This window comes from Xiphophorus maculatus, chromosome 10 (genome assembly GCF_002775205.1).
Source record: "Xiphophorus maculatus strain JP 163 A chromosome 10, X_maculatus-5.0-male, whole genome shotgun sequence".
In the NCBI taxonomy this organism is placed as follows: domain Eukaryota; kingdom Metazoa; phylum Chordata; class Actinopteri; order Cyprinodontiformes; family Poeciliidae; genus Xiphophorus; species Xiphophorus maculatus.
In genome coordinates this window covers 21,103,835-21,126,461 of record NC_036452.1, presented here as the reverse complement: position 1 = coordinate 21,126,461, position 22,627 = coordinate 21,103,835, and the positions used below count along the sequence as shown (strand labels likewise).

Below are 22,627 nucleotides of genomic sequence, written 5' to 3'. Positions count from 1 at the left end.
GTCCATAAGCCAGACTTCTTCTATCAGACACAGCTGTACCAGCCCACAGGGAATTAAATGACAAGAATAGAAAAACTGTAGATAAGGTTAAAGAAATAAATAAAGGGAAAAATCTTGTTTCAGCAGTTTGTTTGAAAGGAAACTCTGGGATACAAATTGGAAGGCATGGTCGTTGTTCAGAAACCAGAGGTCAAAGGTGATGTGAACAAGAGTCTAACGGGACGGATGAGCTGGCTTGTTTACGTGGTAGAAAGATCAAAATGGTTACCCTGTAGATTAGGTTGCAGTCCTCAGGCTTCAGAAGCAGCAACATTGGAGGCTTTTTAGACTCTAGAAGGAAGGCAGAGTCATTTCTATCAAAACAAACAAACCATAAATAGAATTGGATGAGGTGTGAAAGAGAGAGTCACGGAGGATGACAAATCTAGGATTAGCTGGTCTTATTACCAGATGTTGTACATTAGCATAACAAATTTCATTAAAGAGGATAACACATAAAAAATACAATTATCAGTCACCTAAAAGTGTGATCTAATGATGTGAATAATCAATTATTTCAACTCTTAATTCCCCTCAGTGCAAAACAGAAACAGTAACTATGACTAAGCAGCCGGCTAGAACCGACCGTAACTTTAATTAGTGAGTCTGACTGCAGGAATGGCTGTAGCTTCCTCTATTATTTATTTAAGGTCTATTCAGACTACTAAGCTACATATTGAAGGGTTTTCATTTTAATGACGTAGTCACAGTTGAACAAGATAAAACATTGATACTCAAGGTCAGTATTTGGCTTTTTCAGAAAGTGGATGTGAATAATGCTTTTTAAAATTAGACAGAGAGCTATTTGTTTAAAGAATTTTTGCGTGATATGTTTCGGTTATTTTCCAGTATTACTTTTTTCTTATATTGGTATTACAAAATGGCTCTGAATCAGTATTTATCTACTTTGAGAAATATATCAGTGTTATTGCTTATTAATGCATGAAAAACTACCGAACGGTTACACAAATCAATATTCTGTTCTTTATGCTGCACAATATCAGAGTTCCCTTATTGATCCCAGCTTATGCCAATGTTTTCAGCATCTTTCATGTTTAAGTTTGTCCACAAAAATGAGATTGCTGTATTTTTAAAATGGTATTAATCAGACGCAGTCAGGTGCAATCAAATGGCTTAAAATGCAGCAACCGCATTGAGCTGTACAGGATTTCCTCTGGTGTATTATAAGCATGGTGGGCTGCCAGGCTTTACTTGCCCCACCAGGCTACGCATCGTTTATGGGAGATATTGCCCCATCTTTTTTCAGGCAGCATTTTCTATGAATGACGATGTTGCAATTTCCATCTAGGAGTTTTTAGCCATTTGACTATCTTTGTCAAATGGCAAAGCTGGGTGATTAAACTTCTGATTAATCACCCAGCAGAGTTCTGTTGAAATAGTTCGACCCGGGTCTGGTGTCAAGAAGGGACGGCGGATGTCTCTCTGGGAACAAAATCAAGCAATTTTTGTTCCGCCACTATGTCAATGAGAGCCCATTTAGTTGCTTTGGATGAAGTGTGGGAGAGCCTTTAATCGCCAACAATGTAATTTATTCTCGACTGGCTTGTGTTTTCCAATTTCACCACATTTATCATGTTTTAGATGCTAAAACAATTTAAATGCAGCTGAGCGACTAATTAGACATCCAGAGCAGTTTTTTTCCGTTCTTAATCAGCAGATCACATTATGTTGATTACAGTTCACACAAAACCATGCGTATGTTGACTTTGGTTCCCTCCAGTCGTAGAAGACGATTTCTCATGTGCAGACTGAGACAGCAGCAGGGCAAAGCAGATGTTCATGCCACAACGGGTTATTTGGACCCAAGGCTGGTGAAAGGAAATTACTTTTCATATTTCTTCTTCCTCGGTTGGGTTGAGTAACAGATATATTTGTCAGTGTCAACCAAGGGCCTACAGTAGCTCTTGTAATCGTCTTGTTTTTGGAGCACACCGGTCTTTCTCAGACCTACGCTCTGAAAACTTGAGGAGCCAGCTAGTTGGAACTATTAACTCTCATTAAGTCCCCATTAATTGGACTGAGGACTGTTGACACCTGCATTGCTGAAGCCCAGCTGTGTTTGTTGTTTTAAGCTTTTTGTTGTTTATTTTCCAGCAGTGAATCATGTAGATGTGGTGGAGGAAATTAGCAGCAGCTGAAAGCCAAATGCTGACAGTTTAGTTTGTGTCCCTGAAGTTTCTTGTTATCTGCTTTGCTGACAGATTTTCTTCCTTCCTTTTTTAAATGTCTGTCTGAGCTACTTGGTGTGAAAACTTGGAAGCTTAACAAGCTCCCTTGCCTGCAGGTTGACTCTTTAGAGATTAAAATTGCATTAGAACAGGTCAGAGTTAATCATTTCAAAATTCATCATTTTTACATGACCTTGTCATGTAAAATTTAGCAGATAGTTTCATATAGAAACAAAATTCGACTTTGAATGTGCTTATCTGTGTTAATATGATGCGATAATTATGTTAATAAATTATTGCATGAACAAACTTATTGATTTTTATTGCGTTTGTTATTTAAACATTGCCATTTCAAAATTGTTTTTCCGACATTAGCGGATTATCAACAAAGTTTTACACACATTTGTAAGGGAAACACTAGAGGCTGAACTTCCTTCTTCACATGACTTCAGCATCGTACGCGCTCGTGGTTCTGGTGGCTTCTGGTTTGCAGATTCTGCTCTGTGTGATGCATGTAGTTTCTAAGAGGTTTTAAAGATTCCCTCTCTAAATGCAGACCTTGAGGTCTACGTTTCCTGTCTCAGCTGAAGGACTTCTTGCAGATTGATTGTTCATATATATTCAGAGCAAACTCTGGTCAGACCGGCAGATTGATTGGCATGGCTTTCCTATGGCAGCTGTTGAATCTTAATGTTCATTTCTGTGTAGGTGTTTGTCATTGTGCATCATTTTGTCCTTGTTGTTATCTTTTTTTTTTCTTTACTATATTTGTGTAAATAAAATGTTCTGCTTGTGTAAAACATGCATCCTCTCCGTTTGATAACCTGTCCTCTTGGTGTGGATTTATGTGGGAGTGTGTGGGTGGGTACACAGCCCAGTATACTAAGAATGCGTCTGTCTTTTCAAAAAGCCCATTCCAAAATCTGCTGCGTTCCTGTTGCTATGCATTTCAGAGCTGCCTCTGTGATTTACTCACTCAAACTGACCAAGGAGCTGTTTGTGCCAGCTTTCAGCATTCTGCTTTAGTCTTAGTGTGCTACAGATAAAGGAGCGCAGTGGTGACCAGTTTAATTTTAAATCTAGAGTCTGGAGTTATCAGCAGTGAAATGTGTTTTTACCACTGTTTCTGAACGGTAGCCAGTGTTTTCTGCACTGTGAAGACGACACATGAAAATAGTGTAGAATTAGAAAACCACGCATGGGGTAGTAAGAAGTAGAACTACAATATTCTGACTTGTACTGAAGTGATTAACAATGAAAATAAAAACAAAACTCCATCACCTATAATTCCTTTCATCTCACTTTTTTTAATTTATTATTTTCCCTCAGCTATGGACCACATCTCTGAGGAGAGACGTGGAGGAAATTAGGGGTTGGAAACTCCACACAGCTGCTCTGTCCTTTTGCAATCAGTATAAAATTTAATTTCTAGTCAATCTTATTGAGTAGAAGTTCCCAGTTTCACACAAAAACTCGGACTTTTTGTGTGACACTGGGAGTCGAGTGAAGGGGCGGTCGACTCCCTTCGCAGACTCCTTCCATATATTTATCATCGCTGTAGTCTGCTTTTGTGATTTAAATTTTATTATAAAGTTGTGATTTTAATTTACATTAGTATATATTTAATTATGTAGAAACCTATTTTGATATGGGCAAAAATAAAAAAAATCAATTGCTCTTGGGTTCCCCCTGGTGGCCGCGGTAGGTAATGTTTCACCGGTGATTTGAGCTGCTGTTCAATGCGTATTCAAACCTCCAAAGCAGCGGTGGAAGATAAGCAAGCAAACCAATGTCGCAAAAAATAACTTATTCTTCAGGGAGAGAGGAAAAGAGGAAGAATAGAAAAAAGCCAGGATAAAGGTATGTTTGCATGTCTCTCTGTAGAAGAGACAAGAAAATTAGCTTCATAGCTACCTTGAACGTCTTGTTCGAAATCCAAACATTTATGCTAGCATCCTTGTATTTGTGTGAAACTGGGTTTGAGTTCATTCTCGAGGTTGGCCGTGTATATATATATATATATATATATATATATATATATATATATTTATGTATATATTTTTGGCTTCATAATGTTTAAAAATTATAACTTCTCAATGTTTGACATTGTCTAGCAAAATGTTTTTTACATCAGGCCATAGTAGAATATTCAGTTCCATTGGTAACAATGACATCCGCAGTGATGTCATAACTCTATGATATCACAAAGGAATCTCTCTCTTGACTGTGGCTCACAGACAGTGTTTTCTCAGACCTGTTCCACAGTTCTATTGCGACAGATCACTCTTCAGAGCACTTTCGAAATTAATCCTTTCAGAGAAGCAAGAAGTTACCAGAATATAGATATGAAGCAACAACAGAATACTTGTGAACATGAAGCTTTTCCAGCTGAGCTTTCATGGATTGAAATGATGGAGCAAAACATCCAAGTCGACTACGACGAAATCCTTGTTTTTGACGACGACAGCGAGCCGGAGGATGAATCATCGGAGATCCAGGGGGAACCAAGTCCTTCCGGCGACTTTGAGAGCCCAAGATCATTGGAAGTCGAGCAGAAAACAACTCCCTCTGCTGGCTTCCAGATCACCCCCTTAGTGGAAAATGTGGAAGAGACTAGCCAACACGTCATCAATCTCACACAGCAGGTAGACGATCTTAAAGAAGAACTGCAGAGTAAGATTTTTGAACTCCGTGAGGAAAGAGACAAAAGGATTGTGTGTCAGGCTGAAGTGAAATCACAGCAGGAGGAGATTCATAAGCTGCAAAAAATGTTGGAAAGAGAACGTCATCTGCAAGTGAAACGTGAAGGTGAATCAAAGAGCATTCTTCAACAGCTGGATCACTTCAAGAGGGAGGCAGAAAAATATGAATCCCGCAATAAAGGTCTGATTGAAGTAATGATTGAAGGATATAAAGAGAGACTTAAATTTGAGGAACAGATCAAAACTCACACTGAGCAAGCTTCCAAAATGAAAGAACAGGAAGAAAGAGTGAAATCATTGCAGGGTCAGGTTGCAGACCTGAAGATAAAGTTGAAACTTGCTCTGGAAAACAAGCATCCGAGAGTCTCCACCCAACCAGAGGTCCCCCTGCAAAAAGAAGGCTCCCTTAAAACAGAAAAGACCAAGGAAAGACAGACCTTCAATCAATCAGGGAGGTCCGAAGAAAGATGGACCTCCAATCCATCAGGGAGGTCCGAGGAAAGACGGACCTCGAATCCACCAGGGAGGTCCGAGGAGAAGCAGACCTCCAATCAACCGGGGAGGTCCGAGGAAAGACAGACCTCCAATCCATCGGGGAGGTCCGAGGAAAGACGGACCTCCAATCCATCGGGGAGGTCCGAGGAAAGACGGACCTCCAATCCATCGGGGAGGTCCGAGGAGAAGCAGACCTCCAATCAACCGGGGAGGTCCGAGGAAAGATGGACCTCCAATCCATCGGGGAGGTCCGAGGAAAGATGGACCTCCAAACAACCGGGGAGGTCCGAGGAGAAGCAGACCTCCAATCAATCGGGGAGGTCCGAGGAAAGATGGACCTCCAATCAACCAGGGAGGTCCGAGGAGAAGCAGACCTCCAATCAACCGGGGAGGTCCGAGGAAAGATGGACCTCCAATCAAACGGGGAGGTCCGAGGAAAGATGGACCTCCAATCAACCGGGGAGGTCTGAGGAAAGATGGACCTCCAATCCAACAGGGAGGTCCGAGGAAAGACGGACCTCCAATCCAACAGGGAGGTCTGAGGAAAGATGGACCTCCAATCCAACAGGGAGGTCTGAGGAAAGATGGACCTCCAAACAACCGGGGAGGTCCGAGGAAAGATGGACCTCCAATCAACCGGGGAGGTCCGAGGAGAAGCAGACCTCCAATCAAACGGGGAGGTCCGAGGAAAGATGGACCTCCAATCCATCAGGGAGGTTCGAGGAGAAGCAGACCTCCAATCCAACAGGGAGGTCTGAGGAAAGATGGACCTCCAATCCAACAGGGAGGTCCGAGGAAAGACGGACCTCCAATCCAACAGAGACATCCGAGGAAAGATGGTCCTCCAATCAAACATCGAGGTCCATGCGACCAACCTCTACTGGTTGCATGGAGGGGCTTCGTGTTGGCGTTGGCCTGAAGGCCAGTCTAAGCCCGGCTCGGCCTTTACGCCGACCAACACCCAGGTGGTACTAACCTGGATAACTGTCCAAACCCAGATTTTGCCAACACCGGGCATTATGAAAATTCAATGTTTTACTTAAATTTAGGAAATCAAAACAGACACAGGCAAATAATATTCCTAACTCCAAAGTCAATGGAGAAAACACAAGATCAATTTCAGAGTTAAAAACACCAAAATAAACATTATTAAAACTTTCCTATATATAAAAACTGCAGCAGGTAGAATTTCCAAAAAATTAATTGGTCTCTCTAAATTGTCCTAAGGCAGCGCTTCTCAATTCCAGTCCTCAGGCCCCCCTGCTCTGCATGTTTTAGATGTGCCTCTATACCAGAACAGCTGATTCAAATGATTGCATGACCATCAAGTACTGTAGAAGCCTGTTAATCACCCATTATTCAATCCATGCGTGTGGCAGAAGGGAAACACCTAAAACATGCAGGCAGGGAGGGCGTGAGGACTGGAATTGAGAAACACTCTCATAAGGTGTGAATGTGTGTGTGCAAGGATAAATGTGTTAGATGATGATGGATGAATATTTGTTAAAAGTGTCTGACAGTAAAATATGAAACTGAGAATCTGAAAATTCCTCTGACTCTGCTGCTGTCCAGAAACAACCAATCAGAACCAAAAGACAAACTTTTGGTTCTGATTGGTTTCTAATGTGTTGAATGTGTCTCAGCACATTCAACACATTAGACTACTAATGTACTGCAGCTATGCAATTGGCAGAAATACAACCTAACAGTATATCATCATTATTTATAGAATGATTTAGAAAACAAAATGCTATACAGATTTATCAAAACTATTTCGACCCATATTAGAACTTTGCATTCATTTCCCTTCATTTTAGTTGCTGTGATTTTGCTTAACACAGACATTTTCCCTAATCCTAACCCTATCTAAAACTTAATCCACATCTTGCCTTTAAATGTTACCCCTGACTCAAAGCAATGAGTCCATCATATTAGGACCAGGCCTTGGTCCTAATATGATGGAACTAATATGACACTGGAATATAATGGTGCGTTCACACCAAACACGTTTTGAGAGTCAGGCGCATCAGATGTTACATTCAAAGTCGAGGGCCGATGAGGCGTTTGGAGCATTTGACTCGCTCGTCAAGCGAGTCCAACATTCCACATAGACTTTGAATGTAAACGACTCACCTGACGCTCAAAACGTGTTTGGTGTGAATGCGTCATTAGAATGTTCAGTTCCATTGGCAACAATGACATCCGCAGTGATGTCATAACTCTATCATATCACAAAGGAATCTCTCTCTTGTCTGTAGCTCACAGACAGCGTTTTCTCAGACTGTTCCTGATTCAAACTTAGGAATCTTTTCCATTTATTTGAAGATACAGAACCAACCCATTCTCAGGTGAGAGAGACTCACCTGGTATAAAGTAACATTTGAGGTACTTTAATTACACCAAAGATAAATTAGTTTAATCAAAGCACATCATGAATATTTGTTCATGTACTCCGTCTTAAGTCCAGAGCATACTAGTTTTTTGTTTTTTTTTACTTTTACCAATAGATGACATGATGTGTATATATATACTGTACTGTATCTACTATATGTTACCATGGCGACGCCCTATTTGGCTGTAGCTGCTTCGGCTCTTGGTAATACAACCAATTTATTGCTTAATTAATTCAATATGCATATAAGATATAACAAACAACTTTATGGAACTTGTGAGTTTGTGGAAAGTTTTTGCTTGAATTTCTTGGCAGGATGTTAGAAAACCTTCCCAGAGCTGCTGGTTTGATATGAACTGCATTCCACCCTCAGATCTTCTGCTTGAGGAAACTCCAAAGGTTCTCAATAGGGTTGAGGTCAGAGGTCAGAGGAGGATAGTGACCACACCATGAGTTTCTCCCCTTTTTATGCCCATAGCAGCCAATGACACAGTGGTATTCCTTACAGCATTCATTGTCATGCAGGAAGATGATTTTGCTGCTGAAGGTTCGGCTCTTCTTTATGAACCATGAAAGAAAGTGATCAGTCATAAAGTCCATATACTTTGCTGAAGTCATTTTCACACCTTCATGGACTCTGAAGGGGTCGACCAGCTCTCTCTCTCTCTCTCTCTCTCTCTCTCTCTCTCTCTCTCTCTCTCTCTCTCTCTCTCTCTCTCTCTCTCTCTCTCTCTCTCTCTCTCTCTCCCCATGATTTCAGCCCAAAGCATGACTCCACCACCTCCTTGCTGACGTCACAGCCGTGTTGGGATGTGGTGGCCACCAATCCACTACTGCATCCATCTGGACCATCCAGGGTTGCACAGCAGTCATCAGTGAACAAGTCTGTTTGAAAATTAATCTTCATGTACGGCTGGGCCCACTGAGACCGGTTCTGCTTGTGAGCTCTGGTTAGTGGCCCAATTATAGGTTCATGCACCACAAGCCTCTGGAGGATCCTCCACCTTGAGGTTCCAGAGGCTCCAGCAGCTTCAAATAACTGTTTGCTGCTTTTTAAGGGCATTTTAACAGCTGCTCTCTTAATCTGATGAATTTATCTAACAGAAACCTTTTATCTGTACAAACCCATCTTTGTTCTGAATCAGCCACAAATCTCTTCAGAGTACGATAACGCTTCAGTTTTTATTAAATATCTAATGTTTTCATATCTTGTCATACGGCACTACACTATCTGATGATTTTCGTCAGCAGAGATCCTTTCTCTTTCCCATATTGCTTGAAACCTGTGGCCTGCTTAATAACGTGGAACATCCTTCTTAAGTAGATTTCCTTTAGTTGAAAACTCACCAGACAAACTAATCAAACCAGCTCTCTGAAATTAATTATAGTGATTCAAAGAGCCCTGACACACAATACCATCTAGAAATTTAATAGCACAACAAAACATTTAATCTCTGACACTTAAATCCAATTTGCGTAATAATTTGGAACATGGTGTATATGATTTTCTGACCTATTTGATTTCTTTTTCTGTTTTTTTAAGAAATGTTCCCTTTTTCTTTTCTTTTTTTTACGTTTCTGCATTTCTTTCCATTAAAAGTTATTTACCACTTAAACATTTTTAAGTGGTAAATAAGCAGTCAAAATACTTAATGTGAGAGCCATATTCACTGACATGCAGTTCAGTTTCTCACCAGGAGTCAAGTGCCTTGCCCAAGGGCACGCTGACATGTGACTGCAGTATAATGGGATGGACTGTTTGTGCCCACTGAAATTTTCAGAACATATTGTTCATATTTTCCAAGCTACATAATTGAGCCATCGACACAAATAAAACTTTAAGGAATAAATTTATATTTTATGGCAATTTTATATTTTAATCAGGTTGTAGCTCAATACCTGTATTCATTTATTTATCTTTTAACTTCACTGTCTACTAAACCTTAGTTATTCATGTTTGGCCCAGAGCTGACATCCCACAGTGTGTGAGAGTAAATGGTTAATGTTACTCATCGTTCACTTATTACAAAACAAACGCAAAATAATTACACTTAACATTTTGATTGATGCTAGCATCTTATATTAGCATTTAGCATGGTTAGAATTATTGCCCTTTAGCATTACCTCTTTGGAAAATACAGGTATTCCAGTTAGGAAATTTTTTTATCAACGAATAAACTCACTTTTTATTATTATTATTATTATTATTATTACATTCCTTGACAAACAGTGATATGTTCAACTTTCTGCATGTTGTGTTTAGTTCTACGACTGCACAATGTCAGAAAAATATTGTGATACGGTTGGTAAAAATTGTAATAATATAGATTACGATTAAGCCAGTTTTTCCGCATGCTTTAATTTCATTTCTATTATACGATGAGTTTTAGTATCTCGGTTCCTAAACATAAACCTCTAGAGCGGACATACAAAGGCAGCTAAAGACCATCCAATTGGCCGGGTACATAGTCAATAGACAAAGCGTGACGAAACTGACAATATATAAAAATAACAATATTGTGCATCTCCAGTTTATGTTATAACGGGAGGTTTGCTGTCTTCTGAGTTAGTTGATGGATGGAGACTTTCCACTTTCCTGTCCACAGATTTCTCACAGTTTGTTCTAAAAGTGCAAGACAACCAACAGGAGATGCTCTGAGAATACATTAATTTAATGGAGACAAATGAACGACAAGTTCCATTAATCACAGTAAATTTCACTTTTACACCTTTTTAACTTTAGTCAAAGAAATACCATGTCTGGTCATGTGGAACCTGTTTTTTTTGCTTTTGTTTCTACATTGTGCAGCTTGGACACAAACCACATTAAAGAGCAGAGCAATAAACCAATGAGTGACGGGGTCTGGGGAACAATGAGAAAACAGACTAAATGACAGGAGAGGAGATTGAATTGGAGCCTCAGGTTGTTGGAAAGTCATTACTAATGCAGTCGTGCAGAGTATTGCTTAAATGTGAAGGAGAAGCAGCAAGTGTGTGTGTGTGTGTGTGTGTGTTGTAGTAGTTTAATTTAATCTAGCTTCTTCCTGGGTCATTGTCCCCAAGATGGAAGGTCAGATGTTTTTGGTCATGGAGAAAGTTTGGACGATGGTTCAAATGTTGGCTGAACGATTCTTGAGGACTGTTTATTACCAAGTCAGGTGAGCGGATATTAAAAGCTGGAAGCGATTCCTGACTGTTTTATTCATAGCAAAAGTTGTTTCAGGTTTGGAGAATGCTCTCAAATTACATATCAGAGCCTCCGGATCCAGCAGGATGGAGTTCACACAGTTTAACAGCCGTCCTACACATAGAGCTGCCAACATCTTCACAGCAAAACAATGTAGTAACACTGCATACTTTATTTGCCAACAGTCCTGCTCTCACCACATACTATTAGGAGAGGAACTAGATATAGAAGAATAAAATTCAAGAGAACTTAAACATCCTTCAACATGTCTCTTAACATTGGGAGAAGATTGGGATAGATTCGTAAAGCTGGCACTGGAGAACATCTGCTGTTCTGGAGCTGAGACTTTTTGGCTGCTGGGTAAAGAGACCTTGTATTTTTAGCCATCTTGGTGTTCAACGCCATGGTACCCAATTGTTAACAGCTATACAGATTAAAAACCAAGAGGTCTATTATTAAGTTTCTATATTTATCGTGGCATGACGCTGCACATGGTGATTCAAGTCTGAGGAATCCATTTCTGCTGAATGGATTTGGATGTAGGAGAGAATCAGAACCGTCCCCGAACCCTGCAGTGATTCGTCACATGGTTTAGAGAACCATGTTTCTTTCCAAGGGTTCCTTCAACTTCTAGAAATTTCAGACAGTAAAAATGTAGAGCTGGACATACAGATACAATAAGATTGTTCCATGACATTTAGAACAAAGCAGTAAACATGCTAGCTTATTTAGAGTTAGCATGTTTGTTAGCTACTCTATGTTTGGTCTGTACAGAGAAGGACCCACGTTGTTTCTGGCATCCCTTCAAAACTAATTAAAGCTGTTGCAAGAGGTAGTTTATCTGACTAAAATATAATTATGATTATTAAATATGTTGAAACCAAAGCCAGGTGGTTTCCTAGTGGTAAGGTAAATCCTTACAATTCCTTCCTTGTCCATTGTCTTACTTCTTTCAGAGCCTGCTTAAGCTTGGCAGCTCTCTACTGCTAACAAAATAAGCATATACAAGCTAAAAAGTGTTTTCCATTTACAAAGTAAACTAAACCAAACCTTCGTATCCCATGAAATATGAATGAAATGCATTAAAAATGAAGGAGGTCTGATGTTGGTGGCTGGTGGAATTGCCCCCTGGAGGTTTCACACTCAGAAAAACAGCATCTGGGTGGGCTGTTGGTAAAAAAAAAGAAAACATGTTTTGGAAATTGCAATGATAATAATGAAAAACTAGTTGGGGAGGCTTGAGTTATGTGAATTTAAAAGAAACCCAATTATTTTATGTTAATATTTAACTGAAAAGTACAAACCAATAAGTTTTCAACTAGATAAAGTTAAAATACTTGTTTAAGGTTGAGAATTATTGAATAAAGATTATTAAAAAAATACTAATTCCAATGGCAGATTTTTTTTAAAAAACCAGAATGAAAAAAAAAACGTGCCATGTAATTGAATATAACCTATATTCAATAATTATTTACGTAAATCTATCGTTTTGAAAAGTTACTTTGAAGTTATTTTTGTGTTATTTCAAGTGTAGTAAGATATTTGCTCTAAAGACTAGACAAAAATACACTAATGCAAAAACTTTATATTAGAACTAGAACAAAAGTTAAGGGTGACACAGTTTAAGAACGACGAACATAATTTCTATTTGAAGGATATCAACGGTTTTTTTTTAATGCGTAAGCAGGTTACATGTAACTCAGCTTTTACAGTGTTTGTCTTTGATTTTAATAAACGTTCCAGGCTGAGAAGTGCTACAATCATCTGTTTTGTTATGATGAATGACTTTTAATAAATAATCTAAAGCTGCCAGTCATCGCTGTATAAACAGTCCTTTGCTACAAAAAGAATCCCATTCTGCTTTTTCAGTAAAACGCTCTTAAGGTCTGACCCGAGAGAGAGACCTCAGTCTGTCAGTGAATACCAAATACTCTCTCAGCAACTCTACCTTCTGCTTGTTCTGTCTTCAGGGGACAAATATGTAGTGGTTGTAAGAATGGTTGCAATACGCCAGGGCTATGATTCAGCCTCCAAAGCCAGCAGGATCAAAAAACAATGAACATTTCTCAAGCGTTGCAGCTTTGTGTCTTCCTTGCGTGTTTTTCTTTGCAGCTCTAATAATCTGTTTAGATCCCGATATTCCCACAGTCTCCTGACCGAGTCTGTGAGCCCATCCATTTTATTTGCCAGTGTTATCACAAACCTTGTAATGATTGATGGCTCAGTTAGCTCCATTCTCGTTTCATGGAGCCAGAATCATTCCTCATGAGGTGACACTGCAGACGAATGGAAATGCTTTTGTGTATTTTCGTGGATTATGCAAACCGCCTTGCGGGTGTGGTGTTGGTAAATGACGCAACTCTCTGAAACAAAGCCGACATCGAGCAAAGCCGAGGATTTGTGTCTGTGACCTACAGATAGTACAGTGTGGTGACAGCATTACAGCTGTAAAAGAGGGCCTCCCTGGAGAGGCCAGTCATTTTACAACAAATGTTTTCCTACATACTTCAAAATCAACTCTTTCTACCTTCTTGTTCCTCTTTGTATGTACGCATATTTAAGTCACTGAAATATTGATTTTCTCTTGTCTTTCAGAATAAAGTCATGACCATCGATGGTGTGAAGGTCAAACTGCAGGTGAGACAGAAGAGCTGTGGATTTAAACAGATCAAGACTCTTGTTTTATTCTCCTTTGTGTGTGTGTGTGTGCGTGGGGGGGGGGGGGGGGGGTTATTTTACAGGGTGTCTGTGAATCATTAAAGTCTTAAATTAATGTATATATTAAAGCCTTAAAATGTCATAAATTCTTTTACTTTTTTATGTAATTTGGCCTTAAGCACATTAATCACAGGTCTTGTATTTTGTCATGGCAGGACTACTTAATCTCAAACATTTTATGTGGTTTTTTGTTTTTTTTCTCTCACTGGACTTTATCAGTACCCTCCACCACCCAGTCATAGTACGCAATAAGGTTTTTACTGGCAAAGCTGCCATTATACTCTAGCTAGCAAGGTAAACTAGCTAAATAGATACCTTAGCCAGTTAGGTTAGCTAGCTAGATAAATGCCCCATTAAGTTAGCTAGTATGGTTAGCTAGATAACTAGATGCCCCATATGGTTAGCAAGTTAGGTTAATTAGCTAGACAGATTCCCTATTTAATTAGTTAGCTTAGTTGGGTAGCTAGCTAGATAGATACCCTAGTTAAGTTAGCTAGCTAGCTTGAGAAAATTTAGCTTTTCTCAAGCTAACTTAACTAGTCTACCCTACTTTGCTATGTATATTAGCTAGATGACTAGTTCCTAGCTAGCTGTCTGGCTAGTTTGGGTACATTAACAGCTACATTACCAGCTAATGTAATAGCAGCATATTAGCTGGCTAGCTAATATACTGTAATATTGGCTATTATTAGCTAGCCAGCTAATATACTGCTAGCTAGCTTTTTTGTGTTTATTATGGGTAAGTGTAAATTATCAGTGGTTGGCTTGACAACGTTCATCTTTGCCATTGCCTCATTTCTGTTTAAAACCAGGTTTCTGCAGGTTTCACCTACTGTAATTGAAATAACTAATGAAAGGTAAAAACATCCAGTGGCGTAAATACATTCTGTACGTCTTTGTTGCCTTCAGTATGAGGGCAAAGAGGCAAAAGCAACGAGTTAATGAGGCGTGGGTTTATCCATCAGTCAATTAGGCAGCCGCTCTGCCTGACTGAAGAGAGCATCAGGAGACACAGAGGGGAGGGAGGTGGATGGATGTCAGTCAAATTTCTTTTCTCAATTACACAATCTTCCTCATCGCTCTTTCTCTGCCTTTTTTTCTCTTGTTTAATTAATTCATCTGTCAGCCTGTGAAACCTGGTATTTCAGGTGATATTTCAAAGATGGGCTCAATTATTACTATTTCTTTAATTGGCGCACCACTTTACGGTTTAAGAGAGCTGACTAGTCTGAGGACAGATGACCTTGCTACATTGTGGTCATCCCGGCTCCTTAAAGGGGGACTGAGCTGAAACACTGAATCTTTCCTCTCGTTAAATTTAGTAATTGTGGCCAGAGATTAGTTGTCAGTCCAGTTTTTATATATCTGCACCTTTTTTGTGAGTTTCAAGCGAGTTTTTGTTTTTATGCTCCTCTTTTAATTAGACGGTAATGAAATGAAAATGAATGAGTCTGAAATGGAAAATAAAAATAGGCCTTTTTTTACAAGTTTAATTACTTGTAAAACACTGTCTAAACAAAATTACAGTGAAACCAAACATGTTTCGGGTCTTCAAATAAAAATCTACATTAAACGACGTGTTGTGAAATTCAAGTTCTTCTGACAAATTCGAATCAGTCTTTCGTAATCTAAGTAGTCTTGTCTCGTTGGAGACAAGATAACCGAAAATACTGTAAGTGTTTTGGATTTATATGTATAAAATCCTGCACAAATATATATATTTTTTTAAAAAGTATATTTTCCTAAGAGGGTGGTTTCAATTTCAGCCATGTTTTTGGTTTTAAAAAAAAAAGTATTATGTATTATAAATATTTGGTAATGATCTATATATTGAACTGCTGATGAAAATGTGGTTTTAAAATAAGCCTAATAGATAAAGAAAGATAATTAAAGAACAAATTAAAACATTTAACAGCTATTTTTCCAAAATTTACACAAATTAAACAGAATTCCCTGAGAATTTGAGTTCTTCATGGATTAATGGTGGCACTTTCTCAACTGTGCAACCGTTTTACTCATATACTCAGCAGCCATAGTGGTGTGTTAAAATGGCATATGGCATGCTTTTTTTTGTTTAGTTTTTTCTTTTTAATAAGCTTTTATTTGCAGCTTTTATTTGGCAAAGATTTCCGTAATGTTATTAATAATCACATAAAACCTTTTCTTCCATCTTCTCTCTCAGATTTGGGACACAGCTGGTCAGGAGCGCTTCCGCAGCGTCACACACGCCTATTACCGTGATGCCAACGGTATGTGTCCTACCGCTGTGTGTGTGTGTGTGTGTGCGTGTGTGTGTGTGTGTGTGTGTGCCTCAGCTGTCATGACTGACAACACAGCTTTAATTTTCTCCTGCCTGAACTAAACCGCCCTGACATTTTGTTGTGCTCTTGTCTTCAAAATGTTGGCTGACATCTTATAGCTCATCGTAGCTCCCTCACTACGAAGAGGCACAAAAACTCTGATTATTGTGGGCAATAAAATGTGTTTTGACAGTTGCACCCAGTATTATTTTACCGATCTACTGGGTACAAAATAAGTTAGGTTAGGGTGAGTACTTACATTGAGGAGGACGATTTAGTAACCTCAGCCGAAACCTATAAACAGAAGGATGGATGTGTGTCTTTGTGCAGAACGTTTTTTGTTTTGCCACATTTAAACATCAAAATTAAAACCCGAAACTTTAATATGTTTTATTGGGAATTTGTCTTGTTTGAAAAGATTGAACTTAACATCTAAATCTGTTGTAAATAAATCTAAAATTGTAAATGTGTGTATAAATGTATCAATAGTGTATTTTCTAGACACGTTGTGTCATTTTAAAGCACAACTAAGTAACTTCAGTTATAAAGAATGCTGCAAATATCAAACTTAAATTATATTTGACTTTGTAATTAGACACCTTGAAATTGGGCCTCTGTCTCTTTAAGAAGCTCCTGCTCTTGCTGTGACTCCACTGTCAGCACTTTATCACCTCAATGCTCCTCCATTATCCCCTTTACAATCGTTTTTAGGAAAGTTTGATAATTGCGAAGTATCTCTTATGAGTTAAGTAGACGTGGAGGTCCACCAGGTGATTGCTAACCGCTGCTGCCGCTAGTCTGGAGGAGCTGAGTCAGGGAGTGGGTGCGCTGTAATGCAGAATCTCAGCTAGTAGAAATATGTGGAGCGTTGTGAGACCAAACCTTTAGGCACTGCCAAATGGTTGCCAAGGGAGATTCAAGGATATCTCAAACATCCATGAAAAAATCAATGCAACGTTCCATTTATATTTTTCATGAGGAAATCTCTATGCCGACATTCTTCCAATATTTTTACAATTCATGTAGAGGATGTAGAAGATAACATTCTCACTAAACTGAAAAATATAGAATTTTTTTTAGAAGAGAATGAGGTGCAAAGCTGCAGGTTTACCGTCTCTAAGATATTTCGACTGCAACTATTACATCAAAGCAAAGACAACATTACAGTGTACATTAAATTGAGATAACATCCTGTAGATTGTCACAAGATAAATTCCATCCATCAGTTAAGACAAAAGCTATAAAGTTAAATCTAAATAATATGTCCATTAAAAAAAACAACTAATTTAGGTCTCTGGATACAAATTACCAGTAGTTCAATGGTGCAATACGTACGCTATACAGTCTTCTTGGCTATCAATAATAGATATATGTAATTATCTAGTGGGCCTTATACAAGTGTATTCTTATTATTACTGTTGGACCCTGAGTCTGGACTATAACCATCAATCCAGGTAAAATACACTCCAGCTTGTTATGTACAAATACTTCCAGAAGTATCTGTAGATTTCAAACAACCCCAATAAAGTTCACATTCCAGCATGATAATCTGGTTAATAAATTACAAACCGAAAAATTTGTTTTGGTTTCCACCTTTAATTATTAGCCCGTGTTGGATTTCACACATGGTCAGCTCCCATTCCACTGGATGTCAGGTTATTTATAACAACATGAGAGAGGAGGGGTGACGTCTCTGAGCTCCTCTGGCCCATTGCCCGTTGTTCTGATCTGTGAATTCTTCAGTTTACCCTCACTGATCTTTAACAAGACACCCGGGGAGCCTCGGATCAGAGCCTCTGAGCCGTCCGTCTGTTCCTGACTTTTAAATAAAACTCATTCAGCCTGACAGGCTGGACCGGGGGAGACGCAGCCCAAACACAGCTAATTCCATCACTGCCTTCAACTAGCGGGCAGCATTTCATGACTTGAAAAGATCCGGCTGTCAGAGGATTCTGCCCAATTGGAAAACATCAATAAGTTAAACTGAGCAAGTTCTAAAACGCGTTTGAGCCTCGGCTCAAAGTAAAAACTTAAAAACAGTGCTGCAAATAGTATGTGCGCCCTTACAAATTTCTCACACATACAAGTTTCAGACCACCAAACAAATTTAAAATGAGACAAAGATGACCTGAAGGATTGGAAAAGGCTATTTTCAAATGATGATTTTACTAAACTGTCCAATAAAACCCTGTAAGGCTTCTGTGAAAAGGAAGTGGACCTTTGTTCAGCATGGCACACACTAGCTGCGTTTCCATTGCAAATGTGTGCAAAACTCTCTCAATATTCTACTAATCTCAAAAACACTGTTGTGATGTTTGCATTAAGTAAGAAGTACAATTAAAATCACAAGTGAATCAGTTGTCAAGTGAACAACTGGATGATCAACAACCTCCAGTTGTTGATTGTGCTGAAACGATGAAAAAGATCAACTAATTTAGAAATCGATTAATTGTTAACTGGAGCATACAGACTCAAAAAAGGCCAAGAACAACAGTCAGAGCAAAACAAAAAAATACAGGCAATAAAATGTTTATTTTCTTATTTAAAAAGGAATTCAGGAGTTTTGTTTGTGTTTTACTATACATCCAATCTTGTATTAAGAAAGACTTCAGTGCTTAAATGATAAATCTGCAGAGTGCCACTTTTATTTCTCCTATCAAAGGTGGACTGATGATGACCTGCTGTAGATGACGGAAATATAATTTTCTGCTTTAAACCGAAATATCCTGAACGAGAATTTTTGTTCTCGCTTGTTCATGACCTTAATAAGAAGCACAGTCGGGCTGTGATGATGGTAATAATCCAAAGCACACCAGCAAATCCACTTCTGACTGGCTCAATAAAAACAGGAGACATTAGGCTTGCCGAGGTCCAGACTTGAATCTGATTGTCTATGTGATAATGAGATCCTTGAAATTCATCCAATCTGTCTGAATTAACACATTCTGTAAAGAAAAACTGGCCAAAATTCCTTCACAAACAATGAGAGACTTTCCCACTTATTAAAACCATTTGATGCCAGTGGCTGCTGCCAATAAGTGTTTTGTATTATGAAGTACTCATGGTGTTGGAGGATGAAATGTAGTTCCATATTCTGTCTCTGTAACTATGGGTTTTGTCTAGCCATAGAACTCAGAATGAGCTGAGTTCTTGCAGCTCATTCCTGACAAATTATGGCCAGAACTTACAGTATTTCCTGTGCGGTGTCTAGTATTGAGTGTTTTACTGCAGTGGAAAAGGCAAAAAGAGTTCTTTTGAGTTGTGCTCTGCAGCTCCTGTGAAGCATGAAATGACCTGGCTACCAAGAGATTTGTTCTTGTTCTTGGAGGCTCGCGTAAAGGAACTAATTTCTTTGTTCTAGTGGGTTGTGAACAGGGCCTTAGAGCTAGTGCGAGTTAAAAATCAGGAAATTACCTTTGATATTCTGAGGTTTATTCTGTTACGTTTTGTGACAGATCAACGCAGTTTAAATTCAAATCCTCCTCTCATGTTCAAAGGCTTCACTATGGCCATTTTCTTTTAACTTTTACACAAGAAGCTGTTGAGAGTTTTACCATTAGCTTTTTCTGAACAGATATCTGTGAAATTCCTCAGTACTAAATCAGTTTTGACAATATAGAGAGCGTCATTAGCATCTTTGTGACTAGTTTAAAACTTATGTCCCTATCTTTTTTTATATTGGCTCATATCAGCGAAGTCTCGGGTTCTTGAAAAGTCCATCTGATTTGGGGTGTGAATTGACACATGGTATGATGGCGGTGGATGGCCCAATTTGTTGCCTGGCAAAAGTTGAGAATCTCTAAAACTGCAAAAATATGGGAAGACAAAGTGGTAAAATGACCAGTACCACCAGCAGTGGCAGCACTTGGCAAAGAAACAAGGCGGTTGGTTAATTTTTTTTGTGAGAACTCTTAGGATTCTGACGCAGACACAGATCAAAGATTCATGATTTAAAAGGTTTGTTAATCATCTGTGTCTCCACTGACCAGCAGCACAAAAATGGCACAAAAACTGCAGGAAATTTAGAGGGGCAGCATTATGTAAAATCAACTTTTATGAGTTTTACATCATGTTATAATGTTATTCCCATCAAAAACACATGTGGAGCTTTTCCTTGATTCTTTCACACATGTTTGAGAAATCCTTAAATCTCCCATGGCAACCATTCAGCTGTGCAAAACACCCGGCTGGACCTAGCCCCGCCTAGTTCCACAAAGCTCCTCCTTGGATCTGCAGTTTCCAAGCTTCTGAACTTCCTCCTCACAGAGGAGCCCTCCCCTTTCACTCCTCCACTCAGCTCCTTCTGACTAGCCAGCAGCTATTAGCAAACACCTGGTGGAACTGCACATCAGCTGAGCTCATTATAGGAGCTACTTCTCAGTGCAATGTTGGTAAAAACGTTGATAAAGGGTTAACAGAGGAGAGATGTTGTGATGACTTCCTGGAGGCGGAATGTTGGACTGAGCCAAGGCTTCTTAAAGGGACGGAGCCTAATTTCAAAGCATCAAATTGCAAAGTCAATTTTCTTTTAAAATCAAAATCTAATTTTATTTGTATAGCACATTTCAGCAGCGAGGCATTTCAAAGTGCTTTACATCATAACAAACACAAAGTCATGCAACATAGAATCAGCAATCAAAACATTACATTAAGTCAAGTGCCGTCATTAAATTTGTAATTGATTGTTTCAAAAGCGACTCTAAAAAGGTGAGTTCTTAGGTCACGTTTGATATATACAGCACTTCTATAACAGATGAAGATAACATAGTTACTTGATTGATTGAGCTATAAAATGATACTTAAAAATACACAATACTGCACTTTAAACTGAGTAATCTGTTAAGAAATAACAGTGACTGGAATTTATTGAATATACTGTATATATCAGACTGCTGAACTCTTAACTGGACTGCACTTAAAATCTGGTCTCCACTTTATACCTTGCGCATGTACAGAGCTAAGTAACTTCCTTTTTACTGTCAGTCCTGCACTCTATATTTTATATTTATATTTTATACTGTATTTTATTTTATTCTGGAGTAACCTCACAACATTGGGAGCTCAAAACATTGTCCTGAGCCGTATGCAACAAAATTTCGTTCTGTATACACCCTGTGCATGCAAAATGACAATAAAGTCAGTCTAAGTCTAAGTACACTCTGCATTTAAATAGACAGTAGTTTGGAAAAAAAAATTTTGGTCAAAATAAATATTTCTTTCTCTCTTATATGACTCGTGGGCATTTTTAATTTCACACTAAAATGTAGTATTTCATCTTAAAGTACACTTTTGTTGGTTTTTCTATAAAATCTGACATTTGAACAAGTAAGAGTTTACTTTTGTGGCAGGAGCTGATAACGTTGACTTGAAATGTAAAGGTTGTGCTGTGGAAAACATGCGAGAAAAGTTAATTTAACAGAGAAGAGATTAATCCAGCAGATAAGATCATGTTTTGAGATTCATCAAATCCTCTCTGCTAACAGACCCGCAAAGGGCCACTTTTGCCCCACGGAGATCACTGGGTGTATTTTTAGCACCGATTTGTGCTAAAGCGTAATATTCATTAAGGACGTAATGTGAGAGCAGGAAGATCCTGGCTGTCTGAGGCTGGAGTCAGCCCAGCGCAATCTGCCAGACCCATCTGGTGTAGGGCACCAACGAGGTCTGGACGGGTCCAGAACCCAGCTGCACACTCACGGCACACCTGCAGCCCTCTCCCCGCCCAACTCCACCGCTCCTCTCTGACTGGAGCTGACAGTTTGTCATTTCCACAGCGTGAACTGAAACCACAGGCTGCGAAATATGAGCAGAGGAAGCACGCTCTGCAGGTGGAACGAGTTAGGAGGAGCTGTGTTACCTGGGAACGGGGACGATTAAAATTAGACGGAGGAAAGAAATCCGAGAACAGAGAAGGAAAACTTGGAAGAGACGGGTTCAGTCATTGTTTTAAAGAGAGCAACGGTGGCGTTTTAGAAGAATTCAAATATGAAACTTTCTACCTTTTTAACTGTGTGATTGGAATATAATTGTCTAATACAAAGGAACAGAGTTTTCTGTGAAAAGCACTAAATGTTCCTCTGAATGATTTTCAACTTTTCCTTTAGGGGAAAGTAGAGTAAAAGAAATTGTATCTAAATAAAAGTCAGCTTTTTAGGATAATGAGTTAATATTTCCCTTTCAGATTAATTATTCCTTAAGTTTAGACTCTAAAGAATGGAAAAAGCACAAACTACGTCAAGATTCAAAAACACTTTGTGGCCTAAATGTCTCCTTTCCAAAGGAGACGCTCGAAGAAACCCTCATCGCTAAAAAGGTAACGAGGCAGAAGAAATGGAGTGCGAAAATTGATTTTTGTGAAACAGGTAATGACTGCGTTACAAATTATGCCTCCAAATAGCACTTCACGATTGAGCATTTTAGGCAATATTGAGAACAGGGACTCCTGCTGCTTCATTTTGTGGTAATGGCCCCACTGCTCTCTCTTTGTTCCCCGTGTTGTAAAGAAACTGATAATGGCTCTCTAAATACATCTCAACCAGACGTCGCTTTCATTGTAATCCTGCCGAGTTGGGACCATTTCATATCGTTAAGTGTGTTGTAGGACT

General features: G+C 39.0%; 1 protein-coding gene across 1 annotated transcript in view; it reads left to right on the top strand.

The window, feature by feature from the left end:
• LOC102218467 (ras-related protein Rab-26-like) overlaps positions 1 to 22,627 on the top strand; it is an 83,952-nt gene that overhangs the window by 20,923 nt on the left and 40,402 nt on the right. Inside the window, exons 3-4 of the mRNA XM_005807346.2 lie at positions 13,600 to 13,641; positions 15,905 to 15,971. Coding sequence (XP_005807403.1) covers positions 13,600 to 13,641; positions 15,905 to 15,971 — 109 coding nt within the window. The remainder of the gene's footprint in view (positions 1 to 13,599; positions 13,642 to 15,904; positions 15,972 to 22,627) is intronic.